The following is a 19,907-nucleotide window of genomic DNA, read 5'->3' as shown; positions in this document are numbered from 1 at the left end:
GTAGTAGTATTACATTTTTTAAATAAGTAAAATATTGTGATAAGCTATAATATACTTTTATCTAGTGGGTATTTTAAAAACATCTGCATTGACTCGAATATCACTCCTGAAACTGAGAACAGAAAGCAGAACGAGCGCCGCTCTGCGACGAACCACTGGACTAGTGGAAGTATCGTCACTTTCTCTTCTACCCGCTCTGCCGGTATGTTGTCTTGTGATTATTGTTTGCTGTATATTTTTGTTTAAAGTGTGTTTACTATTGAATTCTTCTGTTTCTAGGTGAGAACACTGAAACAGAAAATCAGCACTCTTGAAGAAGAACTTGCAACTTGCAAAACAAACAATTTCCACCCACAACAACAACCTGGCAACCAATCACAGAGTTCAGGAGCAAGCGAGACTTCTTTGTGACAGGAAAAATAGCAAGTCGCATCATCTGTCATGAAACCATCTCAAGGACCATTATTGATAGATCAAATCGATTATATTACCAACTACAGGTATTGTCAGAGAAATTGTAATAAATAAGCACTTCTTCTCAGAAATTGAGAAATTTTGAGAAGAAATTATGAAGTACATTTCTATGGCCTATTCGAAACTATAAACCTTGAATCAAGGGAACAGTTCCTCACAAATACAAGGAAAAGAAATGAAAAACAAAAAAAATTATTGTTCGAATCTGTGACGAGTGTTCGATGATTTTTAAAGTTCTTGTTCCAAAATATGATTTTCATCCATTGCATTGTATAATTTTAAATTTTAATCAAAACACTTACTCTTATTTTTTTATTGTTTACCATACTTTCGAATTGTAATTGGTGACACAACATTTGATTGGAAAATTAAATTATACAATGCATTGGACTTAAAATGCATTTGAAGAAAATACTAAAAGAGCCTATCTAACTACATAGAATCTCTGCTTTACGAAATATTATAATTGCTGGGAAGTAAAGAACTACTTACTCATAAAGGGTACTAACCAATAAAATGTTTTAGGAGCAAAATAACCTAACACAGACATTTAATACATTTCTAAATTTTGCTTCAATCATTCTGCTGTACTTTCATCTAGATAAGACAGCTTTTGAATATAGGAACTGTGCCATACAGATAAAGACCATTTCATTACAACACATGACAGAAGGCATCTATTATATCGCCCAAAATATAAATTCTAACAACTCTATCCTTCAAACCATCTTCCCATCATGGTATAAAATGTCTGGAGCTTCCAGGTTGTCCATACTTATTCCTCAATCTTTCCGTAGATTACTCATCTAATTTATTTTGAATTTGTTTCTGTGATAGAGGATGCTTACTGTTAGAAGTAAGCAAACTTGTCCATTTTCACCACTTTTTTATGTTTGTACATTTAAAACAATTGACTTTCAAGGAATTGACGACTGTTTCTATTCGGTGTTCTAGATAGTCATGACATAATACAGTTGTTTCCCTAGATCAGTATAAATGTTAATTTTATATTTAGATGAAGGCTTCGTTATGGTAATGAGTATCTTACTAAACAAAGTTGCTTCTGAATGAAGCAGTTTTCACCTACTGTAGTATCCAGAGATGAACACGTCAGCCATTATCATAACAAACCAATGATAGGTCATTGCAGGATTTGGATCTACTTTTCCGCTTAAGTTGTAACGTTAATATCTTGTGTCATTAAATTTATTGGTGTATCTTAAAATCTGTAAATTTCTGTTTCAAAGTCACTTCATCTCATATAAAAAGTTCATACTACAGAAAAAAAAAAAAACATTTGCAGCTGAACTCACTATGACTTCTCTTTTTCCATGGAGTTTAATACAGAATAATTCAGACCCATAACGATAGATATTACACATCTGTATCATGAAATTTAATGTTATAGATTAATAAAATCAAGAAAGAAAAATATTTGCTATTGATATGTATAAAATTTCATTCCAGAATACATACAAAACAAAATATATAATTATAGCGCAGAGATGCAGTACTAACGTTTTTTTTTTAATTCATGCAAATTACTATTTCACTTCATATCTGTAGATTCTTGACATGATTAGTTGCTTACTTTAAACATGTTACGAAGTACCTGCTTATTATTTACTACTGCACTCTGTGATAACTTTCATCTTACCATACAATTATTAACATGTTTGTTTGGAATTCACTATTTCATCAGTTAAAAGAAGGGAATGGGTTTCACTTGTTCTGTGTAATTTACATCACTTTAAACTTTGTTTCATTTCTATATGATCATTTCGTGTAGAATCATCTAATACATTTCTGTACTTAACACATCGACCTTTGTAGTGATAAAAAGTTTATTCCTTTCAACTGTATCATTTGTATATTAAATGACGAAGCATATATGTCTATGACCACGAAAGGATAACCATAAGGGTATCCGTCTTTTTCCGTCAAAATTTAATTAACAAGGTGATTATTTCCAGTATAGTGATGAAATATTTCTGATAACTTCTAATGCCATTCTGTACATCACTTGCTTCAATATAGTATGGACCAGAAGGCTGAATGATTTAAGACGAAGGCTTAAAGGAAACTTCTATTCTTTAGATGCACGTTGCTAAATTAATTATTCGATTTTGTTTTTGGAAGGCTTTGTCCTCCAGTCATAGTATTAATGTTTAATAGTTATTTAAAACTTCAACATTTATAAGTTCATTTTTCTATTATATGCAGAGTATGATTTTTATAAGGGTGACCTTAGATTGAAAGACCCGTAAAATGAAGGAAATGGCCGGAAATTGCGTGATAAAGCAGAAATGCTTCAGATCCAGAAAGCGTAGTAGTCAGAACTTTCCATTGGCAGGTTACCTTAAAGATAATTTTACTTAAGTTAGTTTCGACTGAAGGTAAACTTCTCTGTCGTTTGATACATGTGTATGATTTAATTACACCTTTTGGAAAAATCGTGTGCTTTAATTCTACATTGAAAACAGACTATTCATTAGGTTTTTCTTTGTTGGTTTCATAGAAGATACAGAAGCTACTAATAGGGTAAATGGAGGGAAGACTGCATCTGCCACCTGGGGTTTCATTAAGTTCGTTATTTGTCTGTTTTAACTACGAATGACCACATAAATTCTCTTAGTGAAATACTTTCGAAGTCCAATACATTAGTTGTCTCGCTAAGACCAGAAACATTTTAGATTTGGTATTGGAAGACATGGACGTATTACGTGTTTTTATGACCCTTCAATAAAGATGCATTCAACATCAGCAAAAAAATATTTCATCTGTCTTAAATAAAGAAACAGATCTAATTTCTGACTATTAATTTATATTTAAAGAACGATTGAATGACGTAAAATTTTATATAATGAAGAATATTATCAGAGTAATGAGAAATGGACTGCAAGCACATTTTAACTATTATCGAAGTATGTATCATTAAAAATGTATTTCTTTATTTTGTATTTTATTGTATTTAAAATGCTATAAAGTTAATAAAATATTTAGATTTCAACTCAAATATAGATAGAATCCCTTCCTCTCAAGCAGTGTTTTTCATCCTTTATCAACATGTGGCTCATTAAAGTTGTAATTTAAAATCCCACGGCACACTCATATAGTCTAAATCTATGGTTTCTAACTGGGGAGATTTTTTTTTAAAAACAAGTAAAAACCGATATTTTTTCATGATGGTCCATAGTGACACTTCTCAGGTTCTCCCGTTGCCCCATATTAGGCATCTACATTATTCCATCAACATTTCTCCATTTCGTTATCATTCCATAGCATTCCCCTGATGCCAATTGGCGAAACATAGAGGCAGCTGACCTAGGATGAGTAGGGTTGCCTGCTAGGAACCTGAATATGCATCGAACCCTAGTGTGGTCAGTCAGTGTGGGTTGAAAATGCACCTAGCTTCAGGGTCAGTGCAACAGATCTCATAAGGTCGCAGTGATGGGTCATAGTGCCCCAGCCCTAAATTCAAATTCAATTCAAGGTTAGTACGATTTCTAACTTTGCTGACCTAGGAACCCTGGCTGCACGTCAGTCATTTTCTTGTCTGGCATCCCACACCTACGCTGTGTTTACTGAAAGTTGACTTGTGCTGCATTCACTGATAGTTGAGTCTTGTGGACTCACCTTTTTTTTATACTATTTTAATTTTCTCGCAGCACACTAGCGGATCATTCGTGGCACACTGGTTCAAAATGGCTACTCTAAAGTGATATGCTCATGGCGATCATTTGTTAGTTTTCATAGAATCAAACGATTAGTGAATATATAAAGGTCAATTTATTCTCACATAGTACTCAAATTGTATACAAAACATTGTTCACTTTCGAATTTCTAATGTCTAAATCTGTGTATCGGTAATGAAAATGCCAAATTCTTTGTTTTTCGTCACATCATATTGATTCAAATATTCCACGAACGGAACTGAGAAATATTCATTTTTAGTTGTGGGAATGTGTAAAAACTGGAAATGTCGTTGATATATTTGTGGTCACCCTGTTTGCAGCTCTCATTACATAAATGTATGTCTTACTAGGAAACATTGCAAATTAACAGGTTAAAACCTATCTTGAAAAGTCGTGCATGGGTAGATATTGTAAAAGAGAGATTAAGTACTAAAAAGCCAATATGAACTGTGAAGCACAAAAAAATAAGCTACCAAAAATTGCTTAAAAACCTGAATTTTAATAATCTTCATGTCACCCTCTTAGAACACAAGTGCTTGCCATGGCAATTCATGATTTTTCATTCTTTTGCATCTGGTAGCCTTGTAAACCAATTATAATGGTACTGTCTGACTTTTTACACCATACTGAATTTCTACTGGTAAATAGAATGGGGAATTCCTCACATGTTTTCAATGAGGACATAATCACATTTTATAGTAGGTACTAATCTGTAGAGTAATCTTAACCTTTAAAAAACAGTGTGAAAGTAAATGGAGAACTTCCATTTCTTTTTAACACATTTCCTTGTCAGTCACTTTGTCCTTTTTCTGTTCTCGTGCTGTTGCCAAATAAGTAAGAAAATATTAAATAGCACAGTGAATACGTCATCTTGTAGAGAATTTTTCACTATATATACAGGGTGATTCATGAGGAAAGGTAAAAAATTTGGGATGTGAATTCTGAAGTCATTCTGAGTCAAAAAGTTCATATGAATATAGGTCCATTTTCGAACAGTTATGGAGATATGGCTCTTTGATTTCACAAAAGCTTCTGAGTTTCCATTGTATTAACTCGCATTTAGAGACAGGTAAAGGACAAATTTAAAGTTTATATTCACGTATGCATACATACCTAATATTCTAGATGTCGGGGTCGATGTTTTCGCTCATTTTCAAAGGTACCTCCTGCTTCAATGCACTGTTGCGCTCGGGCGTGAATCGCGCTCATCACTCGGGAGAGTTGCACATGGCTGTTCTTTATGCGGCATGCAGCATCCAAAATACGGACGATTAGCGCCTCTCTCGTTTTCACCTTCCTTTGGTATACCAAGTCTTTCGTCCAACCCCATAGACAGTAAATATTCTTCGATATGGTACTCTGTTCGGAAAGCGTCATTCATATTCAGCGAAGGCATGCAAGGAACCCCATCGCACAAATCATAAACATACACAATATCGGCGTATTCTGCAGTCGAAAATTTATAAGGCATCTTGAAAAACACAACTTAACACTTCCAATAACTATACCTGTATAACTACTGTACTATAATTAGCTGACTGAACTGCTGTGAACTGATAAGTGATAGGCTAGTGTATCTGTGTTATGCGCGGGATCTGTGTCATTACATCAGATAAGGGCAGGCGATTGGACATTTGTAATACCCCATCACCCGGTTTGTGAGGTGAATGAACTTATCCACGTCGCTCAGAATGCAGATTCCAATGTTATGTCATTCATTGTGAGCCGTGACCTTGTCTCACATCTCACGTTAGCAGCATATGGTAACGTCTGATTCACATTGGGGCGAGACGTTTTACCAAAAAAATGCATCTAGCTCCACCATCATTCGAAAATGAACCTATGTTCATATGAACTTTTTCACTCAAAATGGCCTAAGATGTCATATACTAAATTTTTTACCTTTCCTCGTGAATCATCCTGTATATATGATGACATCATTATTAAATCTGTCGATTCATGTGACTTCATATTTTCACTGCTTAATACTTATCAAGCTACAAATCACAAACTAATAGCAAAAACACGACGGTAATTTTTTTTCAACCTATAAGATGTCCAGGGATAAGATTTACTGCATATGGATCAAATATTTTTCACAAGTAAGTTATAAATTTTCGTATCAGAGATTTTCTGAAAATTCTCTTACTGTAACACAAGAAAGTTAGCTAGCAAAAGACTGTAACTGAAGGGACCAAATGAAAGAAATGTTGACAAATGTTGAAGGTTAGTTTTTAAACAAACCCAAAGTCTTTATCTCACCCCAGGGTTGAATTATGGTGAAAACAATATGTCTTACTGCAGCAGAATCACGTTTCGCATCTGACATGTACGTCATGTACATGTATGGTCAAGGTTTGTATAACTCATATAATTATGCTGTAGTTTCAAAAGATTACTCGTGGTGTTAAAACATGTATAATTCTGTGTGATACTTGCATTAGAATCTTATTATATATTTGATTTTAAAATGGATACGGAAAATGAAAAAAATGAATGTTAGCAATGCAGTTAAAAGAGATGGATACACCTATCCTGTGTTTTGAAAGTTCAGTATACAGAGTAAGAAAGGGACAAAGTAAAGATCCCCTAAGAACCTCAGCAAAACAGAAGTCGAAAAGATAGAGGAAACATAAAAACGGCAGAAATACGAAGTATGACAGAATACGTCACATAGTCCGCAATATTACATTCATGATCTGTGCAAAAGTGAAGAGAAACAACTAGATTGAAATGTGGATGTGGAGTAAAATGGAGCATGTGAAATGGACAGACAAAATAAAAAATGAAGCTGTGCTAGAAAGAGTGAGTGAAAAACGAATAATGCTGAAACTAATCAAGAAGAGAAAAATAAATTGGCTGGGTCACTGGCTAAGAAAAAACTGCATACTAGAGAATGCACTGGAAGGAATGGTGAACGGAAGAAAAGTTCGGGGCAGAAGAAGATATCAGATGATAGACAATATGAGATACATGGATCATATGCGGAGACTAAAAGGAAGGCAGAAAATAGGAAAGAGTGGAGAATAATGGGTTTGCAGTCAAATACCTGGCCTTGGGTAGAATGCTATGAATGAATGAATGAAGCCACTGTGTCCCATGAAGGGCTAGGGCCTCCTACAGGAGGGGAAGCTCGGTTGGTGTGGTTCACATGATGAGCTATTTCACGTGAACAACATTCACATTCACATTCACTATGTGAGATACACTAAAGTTTGTCAAATTTTAGTTCTATATTAGTTTGTTCACTATCTGTTTCCACTCGTTCCTGTTGCGGGTGATGGTTGACCAGTTCCCTCCCAGCTGCTGCTTGAATCTGCCCATCTTCTTCTTGGCCTGCCTGGTGTTCTCCTTCCTATGTAGGAGTCCCACATGGTGGTTTCCCGCGCCCATCTGCCTTGTTGCTGCCTTGCTACATGACCACCCCACTTCCACTTCGTTATGAGGGCTTTTTGTGTGATGTTCTCAGATAAACGATAATTTTCTGCAGTGTCGTGTTGGAGACCTTGTCTCTCAGTGAAACACCAACTATCTTCCTCTCCATTTTCCTTTGACATATTTCGATGTTCATCTTTTCCTCTCTGTGAGGGCCCAGGTTTATCAACCGTATGTTAGCACCAGGAATGCACGGGAGTTACGAGCCTCTAGTCTCAGTCTGCAGTTTATGGACCTGTCGAAGAGTATAAACTTTAGCGCCCTTTCCAGGATTGTGTTATTCTCCTTTGTATTTCTTTCTCCATCCCTTGGTTTAGTGAGACAGCCTACCCTAGGTAGATGTAATTGTCCACGTGTTTTATCTCTGTTCCTAGTACTGATATTGGTGTTTGCGTTCTATTCATTCATTTGGGAATGAATGAATGCTCCGTATAATTCATAGATTGGATTGAAGATAGCATTAAACATGTAGATTATCAATATTTCTAATAATGTAGTTACTGCTGTACTCAGATTTGCTGCAATAAGCATTCATATCAGGTGCAAAGAGATTCAGCACACCATTATTTATTATCTACGTACTGTCTTTTAAGGTTGAGACACTCTGCAATTAAATTGTAATTTGCAGGTTACACCAATCTTCCTCTACTCTAGTGTCAGGCGTGATGCATGTAGCTTCCCTTCACTAACGATAAGTAGAAATGTGACTCAGTTGATAACATAACGAAACATGTTAAGCTGTTTTACAAACAATTTTGTGTGTCTTGCAATATTTGAATTGACAGTTAAATTTTTATAGATCAGAATTTACCTATGTACATACAAGCTTTCAGGAAGTTTCGACCTGATGTGGAAGATTCTCTTGTTAGTCTTAAAACATTATTATAATTTTTATTAGTTGTCTTCGAAAACAAAACAAATGCCGAAATACAATATTATTAGTAAACTTCTTAAGTGGAATTTTGAATGCAGGATATGTGATAAGCTTAGGTAAGGCATATGCAGTTAAAAATACACGTGATTATAACAGATTTAATTTGAAGTACATAAGTACCAATAGATACCTACATTAAGTTTACTATAATGACTTTGCTTCTATGAAAGAGGAGATATATTGATTAGGAGATGGAAAAATATAATAGAACAAATAGTACTGTAGAACTTTAAATATATGCTAGTAGCATTTTGGAAATTTCATCTTCTTGGAAACAACAAGAAATGCAAGTGATGTACAGAATATTGCACATAACAATGTGCATACAGTCATTCAGTTAAGATCGTTTTGTTGTCTTACCTTCTTCCATAAAGTTATTGATTTTAATGTTTTTTTTTTCTAACCATTATCTGAGTGTGAAACTTGGTCTCTTACTCAAGAAATGGAAAGGAACCTTCTACAAAGCTATTAAGATACTTGGGTTTACAGGAGTGAATTACAAGGGCTGTTATTTCTTTCTCTGTCTTTTTCCTCCTTTCCTCCACGATCAGATTCAGTTTAAATTCCATTCAGATATTTTCTTTTAATTCACTCACTTTCTCAATATGTGTTTGTAATAATTATAAAATGTTTCAACAATCAACTTGACACAAATGAAAGAATATCAATAAGTCTGAATATACCGAAAGCAGCAATAATATAATTGAAGAGGATTATCAAACATGTAAAAAAAAAACACTGCTTTAAGTAGCTTCTTTTATTAAGAGAAAAGTATCAGAATCCTAACAACTCAATATCAAGAATAACAATTGTCTCAATAATTTGCAAATATTGTGTTGAAATGAATGAAAGTAAGTAGGCCTAAATACATATTAAGTTAAAATACATATAAAAATATCTAAGGTGATACAATCCAATAAGTAAGTAAATGTCAGCAGATATGAGCCATAAGAATAGTTATCACTTTTGAGTTACCGTTACAATAGTTTGTCTTACATAAAATTCATCATCAATACTATCACGAATAAAACATCAGTCTAAATATAAATACTCCTTATGATGGGTTATGGCCCATGGGTGATGTCAACACTACAAATAAGACATAAAACACTTACCGAATATATATTTTATATCCATCTCACAATATAAACACTTCTTGGGTTACATCAATAAGACATAAATGCTAATATATTTTATATATATTAAAACATATACTTCTAATGATCATATTATGGATGCTTTTGAGCATTTTACTCAGTTGTGAACATGCTGTGAGAATACAAGACTTCTTTGGTATTGTAGAAATTGGGACTGTTCAATTTCAGATACAATTGAATTTCAGTTCTAAATGCACATGACAGTGATTTATAATTATCTTTATTAAACACAAGGTATACAACTTGGTCATTTTTATAGCCATTTCTTATTTTCCTTGAAGGTCTGGATCAAGACCTTGCAAAATGAAGGGTGTCTGTGGGGTGTTGGTGGAATGATGATAATTATGTAGGGAAACAGGAGAACCCCGAGAAAAATCCCAAGTACCCACACTGTCCACCACAAATTCCATCTTGACTTAGATATGAATGAAACCCAGGTAGTCATGATGAAAAGTACAGTGAGTAACCAATCAGCCACAGGAGTCTGTGGCAATGAAATCTACCCATACATACAGTAAATAAACTATATTGACAGGCATGTACATTATTATTTTAATAAATAATGTATTACTGTCAAAAGGATGGTAATATTTTGTTTTAAAAATACCAATATTTTGATCCCTCGTGAAGAAGTTTAATTGGAATTTAATGTGTGGCTATATCAACACAAACAAAGAGGTTTGGTCTTTTTAATTGCTTTTATTTTTTTGTATAAACTTACCACCTACTTTAAGTATTAAAAAAATATAATAATCCAGCCTTATCCAGGAAGTCGCAGGTTCGATTCCCGCTCGAGGTTGTGGAATTTTTCTTTCATACCATGGCATGATTGTGACTATAATAGTATTTAATTCATTAATATGTCACATCAACGGACGTATATACGTCACCCAAACATCGTAAGATGAAGGTTATCGTTTATCATAATCCAAGAGAGAATTTTTTTTATACTTAACTTTGATTAGTACTTTGTTATTACTGGCATATTATGTTTATATTCTGTGCTGTAGTTGAAAAAAAATTTACTGGAACTCGGCTATTTCATAAGCCCCTAAATTGTGCTTCATCAGACGTTTCCTGTATTATTTATATTGGAAATGTGGGACCCTAATATTATTTTTACTGGAAATGCGTTTTGGCCCAGCTACAGCACTGTTTAAATCTAAAATATACTTCTAAAAACTATATAATATATATGTATAACTTGAGACTTATAATCGACGAATCATTTTATACAGAGAGAACCAAACAAGACTTTACGGCATTTTAGTGCATTGCTGATACCGCAGTTACCAGGATCTGGAAGGTGCATCATTCGCATTCATTTCAGTCACCCTGCACAAGGATCACAGCAACATAAATTAAAGATTGAAGATAAATTAAATTAAATTTTTTCGGCAACATAAGACACAAATAAGATTAGATTAGATTAGATTTATTTATTTAACCTGGTAGAGATAAGGCCGTCAGGCCTTCTCTGAGCAAGTTGAAGATAAATTAAAAGATAAATTCTCTTTCTCAGTCTTACCTGAATGTCATAGGAATTGCTGAAAGTGATGCCCATTTTGATCCAAGCACTCCTGGCATCTCCAAAGAAAGTTTTGTGACACCCATTGCAACTCTTCTTGTGTAATTTCATTTATCACTCTCCTCATTTCGTTCTCCAGGCCCTCAAGTTTTCGTGGATTTCTTCTATACACTTTTTGTTTTAAGTTCCCCCACAAATAAAAATCACATGCACTTAGATCAGGAAAACAAGATGGCAACCATCCTCTGCTAATCACTCTATCACCAAACACGTTTTCAATTGCCTGCATAGAATTGCGTGATGTATGTGCTGTTGCACCATCCTGCTGGAAATAACCAAATTCTCTCTCTTCTTCAGTTGATATGTTAAAGAAAGGATGCCAGATATTGTTCACATATTGTTCTGAATTTACTGTCTCATAAAAAAAATATTGATCTAAATATTCTTTGTTCATTAATTTCACATCACACACCCAGCTTCAGATCATGAAGAAGATCCTCATGCACTGCATGTGGATTTTCAGTGTCTCAGTAATGTGTGTTTTGGAAATTCACATATCCACTCAGGTGAAACCATGCTTCGTTACTGATGATTTGAAGAGAAGGGTCGACATCTCCATCATGCATGAATTGCAACATCAAGCGACAGAAATTAATGAGGGCAATAGGATTCTTGTCATTTAACTTATGCACTGCCGTGATTTTGTAAGGAAAAAATTTGAGCATTTTAAACCTCTTATTACTGAACTTTGCGAATACCACATTCCTTAGCCAGGCAACGAGAAGACTTTTGGGGACTTAATTCAGGACGTCACCCGAATAAGGGCATATACAGCAAAATGTAGTTCCGATATAAACTGATTTCAATGTTTGTAAGCTGTCAGGTTCATCATAGTTGCGTCGAAAAAAATTATTCATTACTGTTAAATACTTTCGAGGATATTTAAAACAAAATTATTGAAACATAACAGCAAATAGTATGTTCTGCTATTAGTAAATAAATATAATATGGAACTCAGTATATGCCCTTTTTCCGGCGACAATATGTTTTAGTACTGTTTTTAATTATTCTGATGTTCTAGGTATCTTACTTTGCATGAAAATTAATTATGTATGAGAACATCTCGTACTTTATGAATAATTTTGTCTTAAAAAGTAAAATAAAATAAATTCAACAAAATAAAATATGCATTTACCGGTACTATAACACATTAAATAAAAATATTGAATAATTACGCAAGTAGGCCTACAAAATAACATTACATTTTCAGTTTATGGTTTTCTTGTTCTTACATGTTCTTTTCTTCTTTGTGCATCATCTATTGTTGCTAGAGTTATCTTCACCATTGTGTGATGATGTCCCGGCTTTATTCAGAATTGAGTTCAGCCAACTTTGGTCATCTTCATCTAAAAATGTAAGTTCTTCACCTTGGAGGGTTCCAAAGGCACTGGGTTCATTTGTGTTGGAGTCAAAAGTTTCAGCTGCGACACTTCCATTGCCGTCTTCCAAATGTTGATGGGAAAAAATGATGCAGAGTATGAGGTTCAAGCTGAAAATACCCCTGATGTACTGTATTGAGGTTGTTTATACTTTTTCATCATGATTGCATGAGGACGATTTAAGTGTGTACCCCTTTTATCATTGAGGATTCACCAGTTTATTCTGAATTGTTGTTAATCATTTCTCTAAAATTTGCAATAGAATCAATAGAAAGTTTCGACACACATTAATTTTTTTTACCCCCATTATAGAAAACACTATAGACTATTTCCACAAATTAGTCCACACCTGTGGAGTAATGGTTAGGGCGTCTGGCCGCGAAACCAGGTGGCCCGGGTTCGATTCCCGGTCGGGGCAAGTTACCTGGTTGAGGTTTTTTCCGGGGTTTTCCCTCAACCCAAAATGAGCAAATGCTGGGTAACTTTCGGTGCTGGACCCCAGACTAATTTCACCAGCATTATCACCTTCATCTCATTCTGATGCTAAATAACCTAAGCTGTTGATAAAGCGTCGTAAAATAACCTACTAAAACAAATCCACAAATTATCCCTATTCTTGAATGATTGAAGTTTCTTAGTTTTTAGAGTCACTCTTTCAAGGTAAGAAGTAATAAAATGATATTGTTCTAATTTCGAACCCATGTCGCAAAAGAGTTTGAAAATAGAGAGTTGATCGTCCTTTGAAATTTCGTCTGTACACATTTTCATGTAGCATGTTCTTACTGGTGTAATGACTTCTATTCCATTTCCTTGCCTGTACAACTTGTGTATGACTTGCCACTGTTTCCATTTATTTTTATTTGTTCGGTTTTTCATTTAATTTTGTTCACAAGCTTCCTTTTTTCCCATATTTTCGGTCATGATTCACTGCTGCAACTGAAAGATTCACTGCTGCAACTGACAACCTGAAGTAGGCCTAAATATCAAATATTAGCCTACTACAGTACGGCTTGCAACAGCATGTGACGTGACTGCCGCTATAGTAGGCACGTTGACTTGTTCAATGTAAGCACGTGTTACATATTGAAGCTAGACTTACGAAAATTTGCTACAGTGTACTATATGCATTCAAATATCTAATCCCTTCATCGTCGGAAAACGGGCGTATAAAGGTATATGCCGTTATTCGGGTGATGTCCTCAATTGTACCCTACTCTCATATCTTGAAGTGCTTCGTTTATAAGGGTGCTCTCTTTGCATAATGCCTCTTCTTATTTAAGACTGAACCTGCACGACATTTTTAAACAAGTCGAGCACATACAGCTTTGATGACCTCGTATACGAAATTTTCGTAACTGTCATAACTTCTTCTTTAACAAGTGCTCAGTGGTGTACGTAACCATGATTCTCTTCACACTATAAGCACAAGACAGCAACTGACTTCAAAAGCTTCTTGCCAACAATCCCCTATGAGAAGGACAAACGATACACAGCCAATGACCCACTGCTTACTGTTAGCCATTCAGCAAACCCACACGCTAAAATGCCATAATGTCTTGTATGGTTCTCTCTGTATTATCAACCACTTAGTGTATTCTTAATAGTAGATAGTGTCTCGTGAGAAATTATGTCAGTGCATTTCCCCACCATCCAGCAGATGCAATGCCTGTTACTGGGAACATTTTCAACTTCGCTTGCATTAGAGCGGTACAACAATATAATAAGCAAATATTTTGGTGTGATAATAATTTTATTTATAAATATTGTCTAAATACTCAAATCTAATTTGTATGTGAATGACAATTTTATTAGAAATGAACTTAAGTCTACACTTTTCGTTTAGATTAAGCTTATTTAGTCAATGGGAAGAAAAGACTAAAGTAAGTTTACTTAAGTACCGGTATGTTTATAGAAACTTTTGAAAATTATGTGCACTGACATTTAAGTAGGCTTCATATATTCGAAATAAATTCTGAAACATTTGTAATTCGAACCCGAATGACATAAGTGAAGTAAGTAGGCATTCACTGCAAACACATTCGTAATTCGTCTTGCATAATTTCCTGAATTACACCACGAATTTCATTTTTAAATTTCTCAAACATGCACAGATTGCTTCTGTATATTTTCTTGTTCAGAAATTCCCACAGATAAAAATCATAAACATTCAGATCTGGGAAACAAGATGGCCATAATCAACTGCAAAAGGCTCGATCTCTGGACACATTTTGCAAGTTTTAATCTCTGATCTTTTTAATTTATAACAGAGCTTCTTAATCTAAACTAATCATATAATTTTGTTATATATCTCATTATCGGAATGGGAAAATTAGGAAACTTCCTTCAGGATTTTCTGATTTATTGATGATACAACTTTTTCTTTCGGTAAGTGTCTCAACAGGAAACATGCCTTCTTCAACACTTTATCACAGTATGAGAGCACTACACTCGAGAATTGAAAAGAAGTTGATTGTTCGGCTTATATGCTCATACATTGCAAGCTGCAGTTAAGTAATAATCAGAAGACATAAAAAAAGCATCATAGACTATTGCCTGTCTCTTTTAATAACAGGTATTGCAACTACTGGGAAATGGAAAATTCACGTACTGCAAGATACTTGTTATTTATGTCCAATATGATGCAGCACCAGTGAAGTGACTATTTTTTTTACTTTCCATCTAAGACAGGATTTAATTTTCAGTAACACAATTTGTGGTGGACGAAGATGGTGTTGGATCAGGTTTCCTTAGGTTACTCCATTTTCCTCTGCCATGATTCCACCATTTTTACGTTGATTTTCATTCATAAAAACAAATAGATTTCCAAGTGGTACCGCCACTGTAATGTGCGCAACATCTGCAGGTACAGATATGCATAAGTAGTAGACTTTACCACGTCATGTCTAAATATGCCTAATATAAAAATCACCATAGTTTTGTAAAGTAACTGTCAGTGTATGAAACAACTCGTAGATCTGTTTTTCATATAGTGATAATTCACAGTACAGTACGTAATAATTAAACAAGACATTCATTACAGTTTAATACTATCAAAAGCAAACATTGGAAATGTTCGAATTGTGGTAGTACAATCTTTTTAACAGACTTTTTTTTTTTATTTAAATCACACATGTAAGATCAATTAAACAGTGTTCATGGGTTAGATAAGAAACATACTATATATATATATATATATATATATATATATATATATATATATATATATATATATATATATATTGTATGTTTCTTAGACTGTTTTTAGTTTTACATATTTAATGAATGGAACCACCTTGAAATAGTACTTAGCTATTCACTTTCTGTTCCTATCATCCTCGTTATTTTATCATCAATCACTCATTCACATGACGAATTTCCATATAGGCCTACTGTAAATATAAAAACTCGCTTGGAAATATAAGTACAGTGAAACCTCTCATTTACAGACATCGAAGGGACATAACAATCTGTCCGCATCTGGGAGGTGTCCTTTAATGGGAGGGAGGCTTCCCAATCTAGCAGTAAATTTATAATATGCAATAGGCCTATCCCTTCAAGTTTTAAATGAAATGTATTACTGTAGTTTAATTCTAAATACAGTACACTACAGTAAATTCTTTGCAACTTTGAACTACAGTAGATAAGACCAAAAAAGAAAAATACAGTACTGTGCCATGCAATTTTATTCTAGGTCTACAGTTACACAGTACTGTAATTTACAGTTTTCAACTTATCCTTTACGTTCAGATGTCATGTCTCTCGAAACAGAATAACTGATTGAAATGAAGAGAATAATCCTACTAACCCTATCATGTGTCGAATACAATTTCACGATCGTGGAAACCTTGGACCCATCAGACAAGTTAAATTTTATGACTTTGTTTTTCCACCTGCTTCCAGCTAACAAGGAAGGGGTAGCCAGCTAGGCTAGTGTTAGCCTACGAGACCCTTATTGTCTTCTTTCGTGTTAAGGAATTTCTATATTAAATTTTCCATTTTTGTAACATATTAGGTCTTGAAATCCAAGTTCTGTCCGCAGTCAGGAGGTAAAGACACTTTAGGTCTGAGAAATAGTTGTCTGTGTCCGTGTCTGAGAGTGTCCGTAAACAAGAGTTAAATTTATCATTACTGGTATTTCTATATTATTTCAGTTGGGACATAAAAATCTGTCCGTATCTTGGGGGTGTTCATAAGGAGAGGTTTCATTGTATTTGCATACAATTCATTGTTCATCAATACCCAGATGTATTTATTCAGGCATGTTCTAAAGATTTCAATAGTGCAATTAAACCATTACAGATCCATTTCTTTTAGTTCTGATAGTATAATAACACTAACCTTGGATTTATGGGCATTGTTCCTTTAAGCATCTAAATCATAGTAAATTTCTTGAACCAGTTAATCTTTCCCCCTCTTTTTCCTAAGAATTAACTTTGTTATTGCTTGTTGTTAAATACTATATTTTTTAACTCAAAGGAAGAGACCAAGTTTTATACGCAATAGAAGATTTATAAGTAACTCTCCATCAGCATTATTTTGGTAAGACGAAATGACAAAAACTCTGAAATAGTATTTTCATTTTTTTAATGTTCTATTCTGTTATAAAAATTTATATAAATTGCCAAATTAATTTTTAATTGTTAATGCGTGTTTCAATGTATTTTGTTATTGGGCACTGATAATTGAGTTTCATCACAATGTATGACAAGTCATTAATTTAATGCTCCCTTTAATTTAAATTTCTAGAATATTTTAGATCAGTTTTAAATCGAAGGCAGTAAAATAAATATATATATATATATATATATATATATATATATATTGAATATCAATGAGGGATTTTTTTCTGTCATTACTGCAGCCAATGGCAGTAAAGCAGCTTCATTCTTGTTTATGATCATTTGTATGGAATTGTATTGCGAAATTAAAATACATATCGACTGTCTGGTTTGGTTCAAGTTCCTGCCTAACAGTTTATTTTTCACATGCAAGTTGGTTTACTGGAGGATCGTGATATGATGTGAGTTTAGAATAATGTGCTGAAGCCTACACAAGGCTGCAGAGACTGATCACGTAACTTAAATGCTTAATCTTCGTGAAGTATTAACACAGTCTAGTATATACAGTCATGAAGCTCAATACATAGGGAATATGTATCCATAGATAGTTGCTAACCTCTAGGATCGCTACTATCGCCTCATCACAGACAATGCGAAATAGTACCCTCACAACTCAAGCTTCGTGACTGTATATACGAAACTCTGGTATTAGTGTGGAACTTGAAATAGAAGAAGGAATTGTGCATCTTTCCCAGAAAGCAAGATTATTTTTTCTAGTTTGTAATAAAACAATCTCATATATCTTAGAATAAAAATGCCTGTTATAAGGTTACTCACCTTAATTGAAGGGTGATCATACATCCCATTTTTTACAAAGTCTGTTTCACAGTACTGGGATAGAGTACGAATTCTATAACCAACAAGCTAAAATGTAACTGGAGAGCATAACATTTAAAACAAAATTTTTCAGTTTCAATTTGAAAGATAGGAGGAATATCTCAGCTACACAACTAAAGATTTCAGCTGAAATATGCAACAATTTGAATGTTTGCATAACATTTATAATTTTAGACATATTGAGTTTGTTTCATTTATAAATTTAATTCCATTATTACTCTGAAATGAAAGATGAATACGAAAGTTCTCTATGTTTAGTGATATTCCTAAACAGTGAATTTATTCGAATAATATCGAGAATTTGACATTTGGTATTAGGAACATTTATGGCTAAACTGTTTCCTCTTACCCATGTTAATGTTAAAAAATATTAAGTATGGCTTCATTTGCTGTGAAAGTACTGCAAAAGGCAATTATAGAACAACACTGGTATCATATCAACACACATTTTTTTTGTATATTCTTTCTAAAAACTGAATATATTAGTGACAATATTAACATCGTGTGTAAAACGTTAGATTATCAGAAAGTGTCTGTATAATGCAAAATGAAATCTGGATTTACAAAACCTATAACACATACATAATTGTAAAAATAACTTGTGTACAAGTCATTACAACCTACTGCAAGGTAATGTGTTTTAGAATTAGAAGCAAGAGATTCTGATAACATACTGTAAGAGCCATAATGTTGTCGTATGCTTTGGCTCTATGTTTCAATCACTGTATGATATACTGTTACTGTTTCACTACCGTACTTCATTGAAACCTTGGCACAAAGATGTATACCCTACCTCTATGCTTTTTTATATTTTAATATATGGGAAATATGGTCACTCTGCCTAACCCTTATGTACAAGTATTGATCTTCACTGTCATATCACTGTATTTATTTATTTTCTAAATCTTGAAAGCTGTATTCGTTAAGGAGGAATGGAAAAAAGACTAAACTCACATAGGTTTGTTGAAATATTCTTTGAGAGACTTGTACATATGTAATATACGTATTGCTCTTATGCATAATAAATACTGTAGAAATGACATGGTGAAAATAATAGTAATTGTTGACTCATGAATATTTAGTTGCTGATCCTAAAATACCTCAGAACCAATGTTCCTTCTAAGCTGCAAGAGTCTGTGGCCTCACAGAGACTTAAATACGTTGCTGTGCAGATGATTTTTCTTTTTACAAACACAGTTGGATTCAATAAAAGTAGTTTTGAGTGTGGATGCATTTGAAGTCAAATTGTCCTTGTCAAACTTCATTTAGTTTTTCAATAATCTCTCAGATTTGCTCTAACATGGATGCTATCAAGCTAATTATAGACATATTACTATGGAATTTCAATGCAGTAATTCCACGTTTCCATATGGTGAAGAATTGGTAGAATGGAGAAAAATTCTCTCTGGCACCGGGACTTGAACCCGGGTTTCCAGCTTTATGTGCTGGCATTTTATCCACTAAGCCACATCGGATTCAAGTTCCCATGCCGGATTGAATCCCTCTCATTTTAAGTTCTACCTACTGTATTTCCCTACCCTCATGTATCATGTCACAGTATGTGTGACAGTAGACACGGATACCGGCCACTTAGTCACTTGTAATGAGTGCACATCTGTACTTGTGGTTGGACATTGTGTCTACTGTCACACACACTGTGACATGATACAAGAGGATAGGCCAACAAAGGGGAACACAGTAGGTAGAACTTAAAATGAGAGGGATTCAAGCTGACATCGGTTCGAGTCCTGGTGCAGAGAGAATATTTTTCTGTTCTACCGATTCTTCA

At 34.0% G+C, this 19,907-nt stretch overlaps 1 protein-coding gene across 3 annotated transcripts in view; it reads left to right on the top strand.

The window, feature by feature from the left end:
* Positions 1–19,907, top strand: part of LOC138698040 (colorectal mutant cancer protein) — a 485,405-nt gene that overhangs the window by 464,389 nt on the left and 1,109 nt on the right. For 2 of the 3 annotated variants that reach the window (XM_069823718.1, XM_069823719.1), the window contains exon 16: positions 280–19,158. In XM_069823718.1, coding sequence (XP_069679819.1) covers positions 280–411 — 132 coding nt within the window. In that variant the 3' untranslated portion in view covers positions 412–19,158. Of the gene's footprint in view, positions 1–279; positions 19,159–19,907 lie in introns of those variants that run through there. The other variant, XR_011331666.1, reaches the window with a different exon arrangement.

This window comes from Periplaneta americana, chromosome 4 (genome assembly GCF_040183065.1).
Source record: "Periplaneta americana isolate PAMFEO1 chromosome 4, P.americana_PAMFEO1_priV1, whole genome shotgun sequence".
NCBI lineage: Eukaryota > Metazoa > Arthropoda > Insecta > Blattodea > Blattidae > Periplaneta > Periplaneta americana.
This window is presented reverse-complemented; position numbering and strand designations above follow the sequence as displayed.